This window comes from Ictalurus furcatus, chromosome 25, assembly GCF_023375685.1.
Source record: "Ictalurus furcatus strain D&B chromosome 25, Billie_1.0, whole genome shotgun sequence".
NCBI classification, from domain to species: Eukaryota; Metazoa; Chordata; class Actinopteri; order Siluriformes; family Ictaluridae; genus Ictalurus; species Ictalurus furcatus.
In genome coordinates this window covers 20,131,009-20,149,122 of record NC_071279.1, presented here as the reverse complement: position 1 = coordinate 20,149,122, position 18,114 = coordinate 20,131,009, and the positions used below count along the sequence as shown (strand labels likewise).

General features: G+C 39.1%; 1 protein-coding gene across 3 annotated transcripts; it reads left to right on the top strand.

Annotated features, from left to right (window-relative positions):
• The first annotated feature begins 1,137 nt into the window (after positions 1 to 1,137).
• LOC128601490 (uncharacterized) lies at positions 1,138 to 11,184 on the top strand. 3 transcript variants are annotated; one of them, XM_053614744.1, is made up of 10 exons: positions 1,138 to 1,987; positions 3,746 to 3,863; positions 4,589 to 4,721; positions 4,848 to 4,934; positions 6,223 to 6,342; positions 8,098 to 8,401; positions 8,508 to 8,751; positions 8,961 to 9,126; positions 9,273 to 9,382; positions 9,771 to 11,184. In XM_053614744.1, the coding sequence occupies exons 2-10, from the start codon at positions 3,792 to 3,794 to the stop codon at positions 9,774 to 9,776; spliced, it is 1,242 nt and encodes a 413-aa protein (XP_053470719.1). In that variant the 5' UTR covers positions 1,138 to 1,987; positions 3,746 to 3,791; the 3' UTR covers positions 9,777 to 11,184. The 3 variants fall into 3 exon arrangements, with proteins under 3 accessions (XP_053470719.1, XP_053470717.1, XP_053470718.1); XM_053614742.1 differs by having other exon boundaries at positions 1,139 to 1,987; positions 9,768 to 11,184; XM_053614743.1 differs by lacking the exon at positions 1,138 to 1,987 and adding an exon at positions 1,997 to 2,116 and having other exon boundaries at positions 9,768 to 11,184.
• The last annotated feature ends 6,930 nt before the right edge of the window (positions 11,185 to 18,114 follow it).

Sequence of the window (18,114 nt, the reverse complement as noted above, 5' to 3'; positions counted from 1 at the left end):
GGAAGTTTCTCCCCCGTTTCAGCCAAGAGCTCCACTTTGCTTCACTACTCTGCCTTGGATACCACTATGCCAGGGTTCTATATGGACATCACTCCATTTTCCCATGCCACTGAGGACGTCACTCTGCCTTCCTGCTCTGCTGAGGACATTGCTCTGCTTTCCTGCCCAGCTGAGGATGTTGCTCCGCCTCCATGCTCAGCTGAGGAAGTCGCTCCACACTCAAGAAAGGCCGATGAGACGGCCCATCCAGACGAGCCCCTGTCTAAAGCTGACGACACAACTTCCCAAGCCTGGGTCTTGCCTAATGACCCCGGCGAACCAGAACCCCAGCCTCATGTCTGCTCCTCGGCTCTTTGAGGAACCTGCTACTTGTTGGACATTGTCTGCCTTGGAATCTGAGGGGCTGTGTGAACATTTTGCTCTGAGGGCCAGGACACCTGGGGGAGGGAGTGTATTTCTCCGGAAGCGTCTGTCTACTGTCCACTGTCATGGATTTTCCCTCACATACTGAGTATGAACTGCCCGAAGTGCGACAGCGCACGTTTCCAGGTTGTCAATGATTTTGACTTTGTTTACTTTCGACATGTGTGTTTTGTTTTAGTTCATGTCTAGTCTCTGCCCCTGTCTTGTCATTCGTTGTCTCCCTTACGTGTCATCATTCACAGCTGTTTTGTTTTACTGTTGATTACATTAATTATTTAAGCTCCTCGTGTTTCTTTGTTTGAGGTATTGTGTGTTTCTGTTCACTTATTGAAAGACCCGTACCGAGCATATTTTGATATCTGTTTTATAAAGCTGTACTTTAAAACCTGGGCTATGTTAAACTAACTGAACTGTCTGGATGAATTCTCTATGAAATGTATTAGTTTATAGTGGGTTCTACAGTATGATCAGAGCCTCGTTTTTCCAGAAACATGTCCCTTTAGGCCTCAAAAGTCTTTACAGTGGAATCAGCAAAGGGCATGCTTGCTCATTTGTCTATTATAGAACTTATTCTGTCATGGTGTTACCAATATGTCAGCAAAAATGAGAAACAATAACCTAATACTTTAAAATATAATAAGCAGTCAAGTCATAAAGAGAACTCTTGAATAGCTGTTGAATTTTAATAATGGAGGACCTGATTGTTAAATACATCACCGAATTTTTTTACAGGGTATGTGTGATGGTCCTATTAAGTAAAAATTAGGTAAAAACAAATATAAAAGCATGTATTAAAATGAAGTGGCAAGAGGAATGGGACAGAAAACTCAAAGAAAGGCAACTATAGAATATTCAAAAGCAAGTTAATACAGAGAGGATAGTCTATAACAAACCAAAAGAGGACACAGTTATTACTCATCTTAGAATAGGACAATCAGGTCTAAATCAGTCGCTATTTATAATAGGAAAACATGAAACAGGATGATGCATATACTGCAGCCAAGCAGAGACAGTGGAACATGTGTTCCTTCACTGTACAGCATATGAATATGAAATATCTGAACTGTAATATTCTTGGATGCAGCTCACATATGAGACACAGAGGGGAATTAACTTTGTCTTTTATCCCACAGACTCTGAGGACATGAACAAAGCAGCAGATATCAACAACTGAGAACTCCCCTGGATTACAAACTCTGAGGAAATGTTACATGTCTAACTGTACAGCGCCCTCCATTGGTCAAAATAAACATAACACTTACATTCACTACATGAACTTTAAGAAGAGCTACTTAATATTGGTGTAATCCACATTTTAAAGCAAAGCCTACCAAAAGTGGTTAAGGACAATGGAAAGTATATACTGCATTATTCAATTATCTACGATTAACAGGCTTTAATAACAGGATTTAAGTTTGAAATATACTCATTTTTTATATCTAATTTCGCTGCTCCTATCCAGTTGGTGGCGGTAATGCACCAAAAACCTACCGCTAAAAAACTTGGAAGAAGAAGAAGAAGACCTGTAAACTCACAACAGAAGAAGAGGATTTTTGGCACTGAGGTAATCTTTTCTACATGAAAATATTCCTGACTGGTTTATATACAATACCAGATTTGATCGATTTTAAAACAAGCTTGTTACTGTGTCTGTATTTGAGGATGTTCACTATGTTCTACTTTAAGACCTGAGGTAAGTTTAACTAGCTGAGCTGCTCGGCTAATAGTTAGTGACTGAATCCCAAACCTTCGAAGTGCAGTACAGAGAGAATGATACAGTGGCGTATTAAATCATTTTTATAACACGGATAGTTCCGGAGGGTCAGGTTTAGTTGTGAACTATGATTTGCTGGGTGGTATAAGCATGGATGAGTGGTTGAAAGAGATGGACAGGATAGAGGAGGAAGATATAGAAAAGAAAGGAGACGCTGAAATTAATGAGAGAGAAGTTGAAGAGCTGCATTTTGCATTTGTTATGCTAATATAAATGGTATGCACTTCTATAGCGCTTTTATCCAAAGCGCTTTACACTGTGTCTCATTCACCCATTCACACACACACACACACACACACACACCAATGGTAACCGAGCTGCCATGCAAGGCCATTGTGAACAACTTCGGGTTCAGTGTCTTGCACAGGTTATGTGGGCCGGGAATCGAACCGCCAGCCCTGTGGACAACCCGCTCTACCACCTGAGCCCAGTTTTATATATTTATATATATATATATATATATATATATATATATACACACACACATTAGCGCAGTAACATACAATAAATAATAAACCAGACTACAGTGCTAACTGTTTTGTTTTCGATAGCTCACGTTACTCATTCTGTTACATGGTCAAATGTGGCGCTCAGACAGATGACGAAACGCTTCATCTTTCAATAAAGACGGTTGAAAGGTGCATTACCGCCACCTAGTGAACTGGAGTGTAACAGTGTAATTTATCACTATATAATAGGATATAATAATTTTATAGGCTTAAATTCAATAAACACCTAAATATAATTTTTTTTAAAAGAGGCTCAGACATCTGTTTCGTAACAAAAATGTGCACGTTTATTTTAGTACTTTCGTCAGTGACACAACTCAATACAGCCTTGTTGTGTCGTGTTGTTGAAATGAGAAATTGTGGGATACAGTATTGTGATTAAGAGGAGAAGAGAATAATAAAGAGGTGGAGTTAAACACGGTCACATGTTTCTCTGATGAATACTTTTTCTTTTACATTTGTAGTATATCCCCCACAAAGCCAACATATGTCTTCGTCCAAATTTATTGGTTCACCTCTCTTGTTCCGCACGAATCCAAAATGTTCCAAAATCTGAAGTTTCTCAACAAGATCCATCGCAGTGGCAGAACCCGAAGTGAAATCGCAGAATTCACCGTACTCATACAAACCTCGCCAAACTAACAGACCATATAAGGTGTTTGTTTATGATTTATGTAATTTATGTATTAACATAAAATCTCCTGCTATATGGTAGGCTATAAATACAAATCAATATAGCAACTGTTATTATTACACTAGAATATGAAACATTGTATTTTATACTTGTCATAGTGCCCACTCAAGCAGAAACATTAACATGGCGTGTGATGTAACACCACCGTGGTTGTCATGGCCACTGTAACAGCCCTGTTGCCAGGTATATGCAGTAACCGTTTTATAAAGGCAGTAAGGCTGTGGTTTACAGTTTACAATTTTAGAACTACATCTTGCTTAAAAATACCCCTTAGCTGTTCTAAAATCAACGACCTCTTGGGGCTTATTGCTTTATTGTTCTCCCTGTTTTCTTTTAACTTTACAGTGGGTTCTGCAGTTATTCTTATGATCAGAGCCAATAAGACCGTATAATGGAATCAGCATGGATACGACCGTGTTCTTCTAGAAAACCTCCACACACTCCTGGTCCCACTGACTCACAGGTAACAGTTATCTATATGTGTCCAATTAAACATAACATTTTTAATAACTGAGAGATTCACCTGACTGTGTGAATGTTCTTCTCTTAATCAGCTTCCATCCTTGGTAGGTTGCATGCTCTCCTACTAATCAAGTAAACCATGTTATTATCGTCTCTTCAGTATCCTCATGGACTATATGTTGTGTTATACCACAGTTAGTTTCAGTCCACTAATTTGATTGGTCAAGTGACATTTCAAGAGTGCTGATATTTATTATAACAGCACTGGGACATTTCACTGTGTGTATCACTCCACTTATCTGTGTTTGCTGCATAAATTACAAATCTAGCAGTAGATCATTACATTGAAACTGTTACTACACTTACTACAGGCTGTCAGTTAGTCTGTGTGTTACACGGCAACATGGAAAGCTCTACCTAGCTGTGGCTGTTTTGGGAATTATTTCCATTGTCAGCAAAAATATACCAATATTTGGCCATATTGTGTCTGAAATGTTAGTTACTTGATATTAGTTTCTTATTATGAAAACTGTCATATAAAAGCAAGATCACACTCGCAGTGATACTGCTGTACTGAATATCAGTACTGCTGTGATTACCTGCAGCCTCGTGTCTACGGCCGAATCACAGCCGTGCCGATATTCTGTATAACAGCACTTTTGCTCATGCAATATCGCTTAATCGACTTTCTTTTGTAAATAACTATCATTACTCTTTGTTCATTAGCTTTGTGGGGATGTTCAGACAGAAAAATATACATCTTCAGATGGAGGGACATCAGGCTCTGTAGAACACATCACCTGTGTGAACCTTCAGAAACATGTGAAAAAGGAAGAAAATGTAGATGAAGAATACTTCTGTAAGTCAACATGGCACATTACAATCTAGTCTAATATTCAGTAATAATTTTTAGTCTAATCTAATTTGTGAATGAACCAATCACTGACTTTTCCCCATTTATATTTTGTACCTCACTTTTTTAAAGTGACACCAGTCTCTGTGGGACACGTCACACCTGTGGACCTTCAGAATCATGTGAAAAAGGAAGAACCCGAAGATACTGACTATCTCTGTAAGACAACAGGGTGTATAATGTTCCAGACTGGAACTCAATAACTAGGGGTGTAACAATACATGACCCGTGACACAATGCATCAGGATACAAAAGTGTGATGCGTTGTGGAAATGTGTGATATCTGCATTGTATTAATTATGGCTCATGCAATTGCAATGTTTGAACACCAGAGGTCCCCATCTGCAGGTCCCAAGGAGTTAAAATACTGTATATAGAGAGCTTACTGGTCACATGATCGCATTCTTTTCTGGAGAGTGCAGCCTTACCAAGAAGGGAATCATCTGCACTTGAAAAGTTACTGATAGCTCTGTATCACAATTACTGACACGTTATGTTATACAGTTACACCACCACATAATAACCATAAAAGATCCCTTCTTTAGTTTTCTAATGACACCAGCCCCATGCAGCTGCAATATTTGGTGTCTGAAAAAGAAAAAAATTTGGAGCTCTATTTCTGTCTAAAATGACACCTTAGGCACTGCTGCAGAGCTAATTATGTTTCAGTCAATCATTTTCCTGTTTCCCCAGGTCATAGACTTTATCAGTTTGTACAGGATTTCGTGGAGGTTTTTATTATTATTATTATTATTGTTGAGGCCAAAAATGCTTGATTTTGCTGTGTCTTTGTAGAAAATCTGTAATGCAGCTTGCAGAGTATTTTGTACTTTTTTGTGGAAAACTACTTGAATTGGCGAAACTGTTTTGCACGGTCTTTCCCAGTGATGCTGTTGGTAAATTAAACCTTTTAGTTGTACTCCAGTTCGACTCTCATGAATCGAAGAGGGCTTTGGCTGAATGTGTTTTGTTATGAAGTCACAACGCGTCTTTGCCCAAATCTGTGGTAACTTTAAAAAAAAATTGCAAGCTCCTCTGAATATTGTGGAGTTTGCTTTATTTTGTGTTAATTTCTGCAATCATGAAATCCTGGAGGGAATGGTTTATGCAATCAAATTTTTGGGAGTGTTTAGTTTTAAGGTATAGTGAATCTGTAGTACATTTATTTTACAATATTAGACCTTTATTTGTAATACAAAAATGCACATTGTTTGAATTAAAAAATAAAATATTCATAGTATCTCTTTTTGCTTAAAATATTCTGAAAATATCAGAACATGAACCCAGTATCATGAATTGAATCGAATCGTGCATCGTTACACCCAATATGAATAATTTTTTGAAGTCTTAACTAGGCTTTATTTGTGACTGGAAGAGTCCTTCAGCACTGGTTCTTCATAGTTTTACTTGAGTTGACAGTATTTAAATGTAAATCTTGGCATTTCAGATGCTGGGACATCAAACTCTATGGAAGATGTAGACCAAAATAATGGAGGATTTGAAAGGAAGCATGTAAAAGAGGAAGACTCTGAAGATAAAGGCAACATCCGTACAAGGACAGACTGGGGTTGAGTAACACTTTCATTCTAATTCAAACTCTTGGTATACTGTACGCTTTATTTATATCAACATTTATTGTCATGCGAGCTCCCAATCAGGAAAGTTGTCCTGTATCATGTGTGAAATCAAGTGTCCTCCACATCCAGAAGACCTTTAGCAGCAGTGGTAGCTGTGAGGCAGTCAGACAGCTGGCAGTTTATTGTTGCCTTTCAGTCAGTTCACTTGGTATAACACAGATGTATGTAATACCAAGCTGACGCTCGACCACTACCCTGCTGCCACATCTGTCTGTGGGTGCCAGACCCTAATAAGATATCCGTGTGTTGGCATCCTTCATGCGGTGGAGCCATTGGAGCGGGCCGTGATCGAAACAGAGGGTGAAAGGGCGCTCCACGAAGTAATATTGTATCGTGAGAACTGTCCACTTGATGGCCAGACACTCTTTCTCACTCATTTTGTACCTGGTCTCCCATACCGAGCTTCCAGCTGATGTTCAGCACAGGGTGCTGCTACCCTACTACCATCTGGGCCCCCAGCCCTCTGTCCATCTCAAATGAGACCAAGCCCAGAGAAGTCAGGGGCGCTTCTGGACAGTATTGATGTAGGGCTTCTGCTTTGCATAGTAAAGCCTTAAATTGCATCTGTGGCTGCACCAGAGAATTCTGTTGACTGATAAAGGTTTACCAAAGTATTCCTGACCCCATGTCAGGACATCCATTACAGATTCATGACGATATTTAAGACAGTGACGTCTGAGGGATCGGAGATTATAGAGTATTTTCTAATTAAGCAAATGATACAAGTATGTACTAAGTTAGAAATTTCCTGTATCTACCTGTAGAGAAGTGTTTAAAAGTGTCTAGAAAGACTTAATTGTAGTGAAATGACAGGTTGTATCTGAGGGAAGAAGGCGTAGCCCCCGCCTAGTTTAGCTCACTGTTTCAAGACAGTATAAAAACCTGTATTATGGTTATATTGATTCAGACTATCTGCAGAGGTCTCAGCTTTATTTGACTTCAAATAAAGTTTGATCTATTGACGTCTATAACCCCTCTTCTCGGTATGTTTTTGATTTAGAATGGAGAGATTTTCTACAAGAAGATGACATTCAGAAGTGGCTTTCAGCCTTGCCCTTTACGCACTGAGATTATATCGGATTCTTTGAATCCTTTAATTATAAAGGGCAATGGAGAAGGTGAAATGCCCAAAATCCTACCGATTTGTCTTTGGGGAATGTTGGTTGGCAGTTGGCAAGCCTCAACCCATCCTTGCTCCTAAAGTACTAGGACGTTTTTGGAGGCTCCTTATATACAATGATTAGACGATTGCCTCACTTATTTCACATCACCTTCATCTTTCAACTTGTCACATCCCTATTAGTCCTAAATTGCCCCGTCCCAACCTTTTTGGAACATGAACCATGACCAATGTAAATCTGCTAATGATTGTCACAAGGAACTGAGTCCAGATTAAACAGTTTGTCTACCATATTATTTCTCTTTTCTGTTGTCTAAAATAATGGTATTGGTGAGCTTTATGAAATCATCCAGAAATAAAAATGACACCCAGTGACTCTTTCATGTTCTGATTGAAGATTGATACAGTAAAAAGGTAGCCCTTTATGCCAGTATGGTGATGGAATGGTCTACTATTAAAATCATTTCCCAGTGTAATAATGAAAGAAGGAATTAGTCATCATATTTTTTTTAATGACTTTCTATGTATTATTGAATCAGATGATTAACATTTGTGTATCTTACAGAAGATCTCCAAACTGCGACTAACCGGTCGCAAAACTATAAACGACATAGTGAAGCTGCACATCTCTCGACTATGGATGTCGATGCACCACACCGTAAGAGGATGCTTGCTGAAATGGATAATGAGGAATCTGATGACTCGGAGGAAAGCAGGAGGGTAACGAAAAGTGCAACAGAACGAAAAAAACTTAAGAAAAAGTCAAGTAATGCCTCAAAAGGGAAGCAGGTGTCACGTCCCCCTTCTCCACCTCCATTTATCGCTCACCACCAAAAAGAAAACATCTGTGTGGAGACACGGCGTTCTGTGTGAGTACTTTGTGCTATTTTTGTGAATATTCATAGGTCAGATGCATGACACTTTGTCACATAAAGATGTATTCTGTTTTTGATAAATAGTTTGTTCATATTGCAGCTCCATGAATCATGTGGAAACTACGCAACTCGTGCTGCAAAGGGTACAAGGGTTGGAAACCACTCTGCGGCAGATAAGAAAGGACGTTGATGACCTGCGTACAGTGGTGGCTGATGTGCTCAGTCACGTCAAGCCAGAGGCAGATGAAGGCTTGGTGGCCTTACCACGGCCTCTTAAAACTATCAGGGAGTTAGAGGATCTGAATGAGCAACTGAAGAATAGCGAAAAACTTCGCAACTGTTTTGTAAGTCACCCTTTCTACTGTTCACCCGGAGTTTGACTCAGAATAATAATAATAAAAAATCTCAGAATAATAAATCTATATGTTTACATGAACTGAAGTTTTTGATTATAATATCAAAATTATGTCATACAATCCTATGTGACTAAATGACGGAATTGTATCTTATGTTGGACCATGTATTCCAGATTTCTTATTTGAATTTCTTGTAGCGTGCTTACATGAAGACAATGAGGGGGAGCAGCATCGGAGAGACAGTTCGCGCCATTCTCCAAAGAATCGGGGAGAACAGCCTGTGGTGTATGTTTTCCTTGAAAGGGTCAAAAGGTGGGAAGCTGGCCTTGACTGGGCATGATGAAGTCTATCGCCTTGTACACGGTGAGTATGAAGGATAAAAAATGTATATATGACAATATGTGCCTCATTTTGCAAACTCCTAAAAAGAAAGTTTTGCCTTCAGAAATTGGACATTTTCTCTTATTGCATTCCAAGGCTGAATGTTTTTGTTGATATTTATATTACAGATATTGCCGAACGAGCCCATGGACGGGAATACACTGTTGCCAGTTGCAGAGAGGCCATCGGCAGCTACCTAAAAAATGCCCCAGCCAGGAAAGGTGGCAAGAAACATAATGTGAGTGTTTATGATTAATTCTAGAATTTAAATCTACAACTTCTGTGATTATTTTTCTTTTCTCATTCATACAAATGTGCCATTGTTTAACATTGTTGACTTATTCATTAGTTTTTATATCCATTTGAAAAGCAAAAACCTTTCCACTATGCATATAACTGAAAGTGCATACATACTCCAAACCTATTGTGAATATTGATGATTGATTTGGAGGTTTCAAATTATGAGTAAATTGTGGTCCACTTTCTTGCGTTCAGAAATGTGTAGCTAATGTCTGTAGTTTACTGATTCTGAAATTGTTGGTTCAGACTGCATGATATAGTACATGTATATACCAATGAAATGAAATGCCATATATTCAGATATATCCACTGTCTGTTCACAGCAGAGCTAAGTGGGATCTCCAGTGCATCCTACAAGAATTGTAGGACTAATCCAGCTTGTGGGAAGTGCTTTAGGAACCATGGAGTGAAATTGATGCAGATGACATCAAACTAAATGTCTAACGTCTTCAAGGCTGTAGTTGCTGCAAATAGAGGATTCTTTGATGAAAGCAAAGTTTGAAGTGCTAAATTGTTATTTCACAATGTGTTAACTATTTTCTATTCATTTTGAAACTTATTTGATGACAAGTATGGGTTTCATGGAAAATGTGAAATTTTGTAAATTATTCCAAACTTTTAAATGGTAGTGTGGATAAACTGGTTATTCTTGGATTAACACTCCTTGTTATTCCAGTTCTGGTTGAGTGAACGGCGTGCGCGTTTGGCTGCTGCTTCTCTCCGGCTGTTTGTTATACCTTTTTATTTTACTAGTATTCAACGATTGAACTACTTTAAAACTACCCTGGTCATGTACTAATTCATGGCCGTTACAGCTCACAAGTTTCAAACAAAGGATACCTGGCTTTCCTGGCTGTCTTGTGGACTGTTACTGCAAATCTATCACCTGGATTCTCTGCATCGCACCGACCTTACACAAGCCCTCACCATTTGAGTTTCCATGAAACCTGCCTCTGCTGAGTGAGTTTCCGCATTCTCGCTTAGTTAATCGGCCCGTAGTTTCTGTATAGGAGTGGATGGTATCGCTCCTCTGTACTAATCGCTTAGGGCTGTTGGTTAATGGGGCAAAAATCTGGTTGTGCATCTAAATGAGGAATCCAGTATGACTGCATACAGTATGCTGGATTATTCTAATTGCACTGGGGATTATCGTAACCTGGATTAGTAAGCGATACTTTCTCTGCATCTCCAGAAGTATGTCCTCTACTTTTACACTGTCTGAGCTTAGGCGTCTGAACCATCAATCATCGACTCGCCTGGTGTGGGACATTTACCATGTTATTATCATCTCTTCAGTATCCTCATGGACTATATGTTGTGTTATACCACAGTTAGTTTCAGTCCACTAATTTAATTGGTCAAGTGACATTCCAAGAGTGCTGATATTTATTATAACGGCACTGTCACATTTCACTGTGTGCAATCACTCCACTTATCTGTGTTTGCTGCATAAATTACAAAACTAGCAGTAGATCATTACATTGAAACTGTTACTACACTTACTACAGGCTGTCAGTTAGTCTGTATGTTACATGGCAACATGGAAAGCTCTATCTAGCTGTGGCTGTTTTGGGAATTATTTCCAATGACAGCAAAAATAAACCAATATTTGGGAATACCGTGTCTGAAATGTTAGTTACTTGATAGTTTTCTGAATAAGAAATTAATATCACATAAAAGCAAGATCACACTCACAGTGGTACTGCTGTACTGAATATCGGCACTGCTGTGATTATCTGCAGCCTTGTGTCTACGGCCGAACCACAGCTGTGCCGATATTCTGTATAACAGCACTTTTGCTCATGCAATATTACCTAATCGACTTTCTTTTGTAAATAAGTATTTTTATTCTTTGTTGATTAGCTTTGTGGAGATGTGCAGACAGAAAAATATACGTCTTCAGATGGAGGGACATCAGGCTCTGTAGAACACATCACCTGTGTGAACCTTCAGAAACATGTAAAAAGGGAAGAAACTGTAGATGAAGAATATCTTTGTAAGTCAACATGGCACATTACAGTCCAGTCTAATATTCAGTAATATTTTTAGTGTAACCTACTGTATAACCCCAAGACCAAAAAAAGTTGGGACAGTATGGAAATGCTACAGGTTCCTAAAAAGTGGGGGCAAGGCAATTTAGGATTAATACGGATGTGACACTTTGAAAAATGAAGGTGATGTGAAACAGGTGAGGAAATCGTCTAATCATAGTATATAAGGAGCCTCCAAAAAAGGCCTAGTCCTTCAAGAGCAAGGATGGGTCGAGGCTCGCCAATCTGCCAACAGATGTTGCAGTGAATAATCCAACACTTTGAGAACAACATTCCCCCAAAGACAAATCGGTAGTATTTGGGGCATTTCACCTTCTAATATAATTAAAAGATTCAAGGGATCCGGTCAAATCTCGGTGCGTAAAGGGCGAGGCCAAAAACCACTTCTGCATGTGCGTGATCTCCGATCCTTCAGACGTCACTGTCTTAACCCTCTTACCCCTAAGTTCCCACAGAATTATGTCCCGTAACCCTATATTCCCCAGAGAAACAGCACGCCGACCCTGAGTTCCTGGGCCAAAATCAACATTTTAATTTTAATATTTTTAGGCCTTGAAACAACTTATAATAATGTATTTGTGTAATATTACTTTGAAAATGAAGCAGTTCAGTGTTTTTACTAAACTTAGAGCACAATTCTTAACTAGAGAAATGACGAAAAATGCTCGCTAAAATCCTTCTACTCATTTAGAAGTACCATACGAGCATCAGCGTGGTCAATGCCTTTGAATAAATTCAAGTAAATAATAAATAAATAAATGCATTTTAGCGCCAAAAGTCAAGTTTCTGGTGTTAATCAGACCAGCAGCTAGTGTTTTCACGAATGCAGAGAAATGGTCCCGTTATGACTCCAAACCCCTGCAGTGTCAGTCGCACTGGTTGATGCTGAAGATGAAGACGGATCAGGGTCTGAATCAAGAGAGTTTGCGTCTCTATCGGTTTCGGTTTCAACATCGCCTGAACTTTCACTGCTGTCGCTATCTAGAATCCTCGCTCTCGCCTGTGTAACTGTGTATGTTTTTTCTTTTTTTCCACTGTTTTAGATGTACCTGTGTTCACTGTAGGTGTAACTTTAGCTGGAACACGATTAGTTTTTCGCTTTGGCATTTTTAGTTCACTTCTACTATTACACCAATATTCATGCTTGGATCAGCTTCATCGTAATGCCGGCGTAATAACGTAATCACGTCGTGACGTCATGAACCTTCCGGGTCACAAAATAATAATTAAATAAGTAAGGAATCATAGCAGAGTAATGCCGGTACACCGGCCTTACGGGGATAACGTTTACACTGTAAATCCTCTATATCGGCCTTACGGGAATTTGGCATAGATGACCAAGTCGGTATATGGTCCTTACGGGAATAGATCAAAGACGGGCAAGCCGGTTTTTCGGCCATACGGGGTAAGAGGTTTAAAAACCGTCATGAGTCTGTAATGGAGATCCTGACATGGGCTCGGGAATACTTTGCTAAACCTTTATTAGTCGCCACCATTCACCGCTGCATCCACAGATGCAAGTCAAGGCTTTACTATGCAAAGCAGAAGCCATACATCAACACTGTCCAGAAGCTCCGCCCACTTCTCTGCGCTCGGTTTCATCTGAGATGGACAGTAGCACAGTGGAATTTTGTGTTTTGTGGTCCAACGCGTCGACATTTTAAATAGTTTTCTAACAAAACAGCCGTCATGTTCTCCAGGCCAAAGAGAAAAAGGACCATCCGAGCTGTTATCAACGTCAGGTCCAAAAGCCAGCGTCTGTCATGGTATGGGGGCGTGTCGGTGCGCATGGTATGGGTAACTTGAACATCTGTGAGGGCAGCATTAATGCAGGAAGATATGTACACATATTGGGGCAACATATGCTGCCATCCAGAGCAAAACGCCAAACCACATTCTGCCTGGATTACAAGCGCATGGTTGCATAAGCAGATCTATCTACCTATGTAATCATGTGTGTCAGTGCTAGATCATTAGCAAATTAGTGTCCTTCCCTTGAGAGGGCAACTTAAAAATATGCAACTATATTGTCGTAAACAAGAGATGCTGAACGGGTGGTCAGTTTCTTTGCTGTTCAATTTGAGGGACCAGGATGTCTTCATAATTAGTTAGTTAGTTAGTTCTGAAGGGAAAATTTGGAGCAAATATAATATTAATTTATAAATTTATTGATTTGTACAGCTATACGGCTGTAATTCTACCACTGTACCAGCTACTTTATGTTAGCGTTTTCCCTGATGTATAGTATGTGTGCCCAATAATGCATTTCGGCATAGAAAAACAAGTTGTGATCTCAAGAAAAGCCATGTCCTTTCTGGGCTTCTATAGTATATGGCTTGACAACTTTTACCATTTGTTAAAGGTTAACACTGTGCCACTGTTAAGTTGCAGTCAACTAAAATATGGTCACAGATCCTGGTTCCGCTGCCTCATTTACACAATTAAATAAATGACCTAACATGCTAGACAGACCTTTTAGTTTTTGGTATAAAAACAAACATATATATTTACTTTTACCTTGCTGCTGTGTTCATCCTGAATTAATCAGATTTTTAGTTAATAATTAAATAGAATTTCTACAGGGACAGCTGGTATAAATATATTGAGGCTAGCAGATGTAAGGTCAACTCTGGAAAGGTTTTTGTCTCCATTTCTTTGAACCTCTCTTATAGAACTGTTTTTATGACAGTAATCTTTTAGAGTACATCTGCAATTTTTTTCCTTTCCTCAGTTTTTGGCTGTTTGGGATTATTGTTGAATCTGGCCATGGCCTGCTGATAGGGCTCATCTGTGGGATTGTCAATCCTGTCGTACATACCCTGTGAACTGTATGGGTGTACCCTCACTTTAAGTACATATATATTGCTGTTTGAAAGTGCTTAGAATTTTCTACATTTCTGCATAAATATGACCTGAAACATTATCAGATTTTTACACAAGTCCTAAAAGTAGACAAAGTGAAACTAATTAAACAAATGAGAGAAAATATTATACTTGGTCAGCTTCCTGGGATAGGCTCCAGGTTCCCCGTGACCCTGAAAAGGAGTAAGCGGTATAAGATGGATGGATGGATGGATTATACTTGGTCATTTATTTATTGAGGAAAATGATCGAATGTTACATATCTGTGAGTGGCAAAAGTATGTGAACCTTTGCTTTCAGTATGTGGTGTGACCCCCTTGTGCAGCAATAACTGCAACCAAACATTTCTAGGAACTGTTGATCAGTCCTTCACAGTGGCTTGGAGGAATTTTATCCCGTTCCTCAATACAGAACAGTTTAAACTCTGGGATGTTGGGGGGTTTCCTCACATGAACTGCTTGCTTCAGGTTCTTCCACAACATTTTGATTGGATTAAGGTCAGGACTTTGACTTGGCTATTCCATAAACTTTACATTTATTCTTCTTTAACTATTCTTTGGTAGAATGAGGTGTGTGCTTACGGGTCGTTGTCTTGCTGCATGACCCACTTTCTCTTGAGATTCAGTTCATGGACAGATATCCTGACATTTTCCTTTAGAATTTGCTGATATAATTCAGAATTCATTGTTCCATGAATGATGGCGAGTCGTCCTGGTCCAGATGCAGCAAAACAGGCCCAAACCATGATACTACCAGCACCATGTTTCACACATGGGATAGGGTTCTTATTCTGGAATGCAGTGTTTTCCTTTCTCCAAACATAACACTTCTCATTTAAACAAGTATGTTCTATTCATTTATCCAATAGCCTTCTGCTTTGTCCACATGATCTTTGAACTGCAGACTGGCAGCAATGTTCTTTTTTGGAGAGTAGTGGTTTTCTCCTTGCAACCCTGCCATGCACACCATTGCTCCTGATGGTGGATTCATGAACGTTAACATTAGCCATTGTGAGAGAGGCCTTTAGTTGCTGAGAAGTTACCCTGGTTTCCTTTGTGATCTCATGGAATATTATGAGTGATGTTTGTTGGTCTCCAATCCTGGGTAGGGGAATGATGGTCTTGAATTTCCTCTATTTATACACACTATGTCCGACTGTGGATCGGTGGAGTCCAAAATCTTTAGAGATGGTTTTGTGAACTTTTACACTCTGATGAGGATGAACAACTCTTTTTCTGAGCTCCTCAGAAATCTCCTTTGTTCATGCCATGATACACTTCCACAAATTTGTGTTGTGAAGATGAGACTTTGATAGAGCCCTGTTCTATAAATAAAACAGATCACGTACTCATACCTGAATGTCATTGCACTTCTTATGAAACACCTGACTCTAATTTTACCTTCAAATTAACTTTCAAACACCACTGAAAATTTTTAAATAAATTATTTTCTATGAATCATTCTATTTAATAATAATAATAAATAATCTCTTAAATAAATGTATACCAACACACTGAAGAAAAAAACTTGTAAAAAAGCTTGTAATGTCCTTATTCTTGATCTGAAAATCTGTATCCTGAGCAGGGCTGTTAGTATTTTTTAAGTTAGTATTTTATTTCCACCAAATTTGGCTGGTTTAAAAATAGTTGTACCCACCAGGATCTTGTTTTAAAGTGTAAGTGCAGACAGTATATCTATGATGTACAGAACTATTTATTTTGTGGGTATTACGGAGTGAGTAACGTTTGTACCGGTTAATGACAAAAGTGAGTGCTGCAGATATCCCAAATCAAAAATGTCTGTTTACTATGCAACGACTGAGAAAAAGTAGAAAAACTGGTCTCCTGTTTCCCAACATTTCTTTGGATGATGTCAGGTCTTTTTGTGCGGAAATAAAGCATCATTGCTGTGTCATTTTATGAAGGATGACATCACAAGGCTCATGCGCATCTCAAGCTCTGAGAAACTTCACATGCAACTGTATGTATGTAACATCAACTGTAAGTCAACAACAGAAAACCTTCTTGCCATGAAGACATGGAGAAAATGTACATTTTTCAAAAGCCATATAGCAGACAATGTTTCGTTATAATTAAAATTTTATATATAAGACTGTATGGGAACATAGATTTCAAGGTAATATTTGGGCTAGCCTCTAACTGGCTAAATAAAATGTTAATACATAAGTCAGTCATTTCATGAATGGAAAGTGTTCATTCTAGGTTCTTTGTTGCAGTTTTTATAGCAGTTTTCAAAGCAGTCCTACACAAATCCAATGAGCAAGGCAATAACCAGAGTTAAAAAAACAGGAAAGAGGTCAGGCAATGAGCTAACATGCTGAACTTGGCTAGTTTACATAAAGCGAAAATAACAAAAGCAGGCTAAGGTAAAAAAAAAAAAAACAACTAAGCAGTAGATTGAGTAAAGAAAGGCTAAGTAATGTTGCAGCATTATAGCTGCAGCACTGCTTTGCAAAGAAACTGTGAACCAGTGTTTGCTTATATGGAGTACTTGATTGAAGACAGGTATGTAATTAGAACTTTGGTGACTTTGATCTGTGCTGAATGTTGACTTCCAGGTTGTGCCTGTGATCCAAATTCTGACCTGAGGGCTATACCATGAAGCAAAAATAGCCACACCAAACATTCACCAACTAATTAACTGGTATCATGATGTCAGTTAACATTAAGCTGAGCCAGGTTTTCCCCTTGAACTTCTGCGTGCGTTCACTTTAAACAGGGCAGGTCTCACACAGGCTCAAATGCAGATGAAAAGCTGGAGATGTTCTATTGTGAATAACATATGGGTTTATGAGTTTTGCAAATCATTGAATTCTGTTATCATTTACATTTTACACAGCATCCCAACTTTTTTGGAATTGGGGTTGTATATTTGAAGTATATACCCATTGATATTTAAAAAACTTTTAGTACACCTGGGTGACTAGGAACAGGAAATTGTTCAACCATGACTTCGTGTTTTACATGGGTATAAATATGAGTAATGGTAATGGTTCTGCAATTACATAGCGCTTTTTTAACCTTAGTGGTTCCAAAGTGCTTTACACTGTGTCTCATTCACCCATTCACACACACCAATGGTAGCAGAGCTGTCATGCGAGGCACTAACTTGCCATTGGGAGCAACTTGGGGTTCAGTGTCTTGCCCAAGGACACTTCGGCATGTGGGCCGGGAATCGAACCACCAACTCTGCGATTAGTGGACAACCCACTCTACCACCTGAGCCACAGCTGCCCACAGTAAGGTAAGACATAGGCCAAAATCCTTTAGTCATTAATAATAATGGATTAGACCAAGGAATATAGCTGTGATGTGAACAATGCATTTAGTCTTTATTTACATTTTGCACTGCGTCACAACGTTTTTGGAATTGGGGTTGTATTTTGCTCTTCATAATGCGCCACACATTCTCAATCGGAAACAGGTCAGGACTGCGGACAGGCCAATCTAGCACCCACACACTCTTCTTATTCACCCATGCACTTGCAATCTTGGCAAAATGGTGTTTAACATTTTCCTTCCGGAAAATGCAGGGACGTCCCTGGAAAAGACTGTGTCTGGATGGCAGCATATACTGCTCCAAATTTTGGACATATCTTTCTGCATTAATGATGCCCTCACAGATGTGCTAGTTACCATGACAAAGTGCTGTATTATTCACTGATGCATCTGTTGGCAAATCAGAGAGCATTGACCCATCCTTGCTTTTGACTGACTAGGCCTTTCTTGGAGGCTGC

Coding starts and splice junctions, on each gene's coding strand:
- LOC128601490 (XM_053614742.1), top strand. CDS start 3,792: ATGGAATCAGCATGGATACGACCGTGTTCTTCTAGAAAACCTCCACAC. Junction 3,864..4,588: donor CTGGTCCCACTGACTCACAG/GTAACAGTTATC, acceptor TTTGTTCATTAG/CTTTGTGGGGATGTTCAGAC. Junction 8,402..8,507: donor GTGGAGACACGGCGTTCTGT/GTGAGTACTTTG, acceptor TTCATATTGCAG/CTCCATGAATCATGTGGAAA.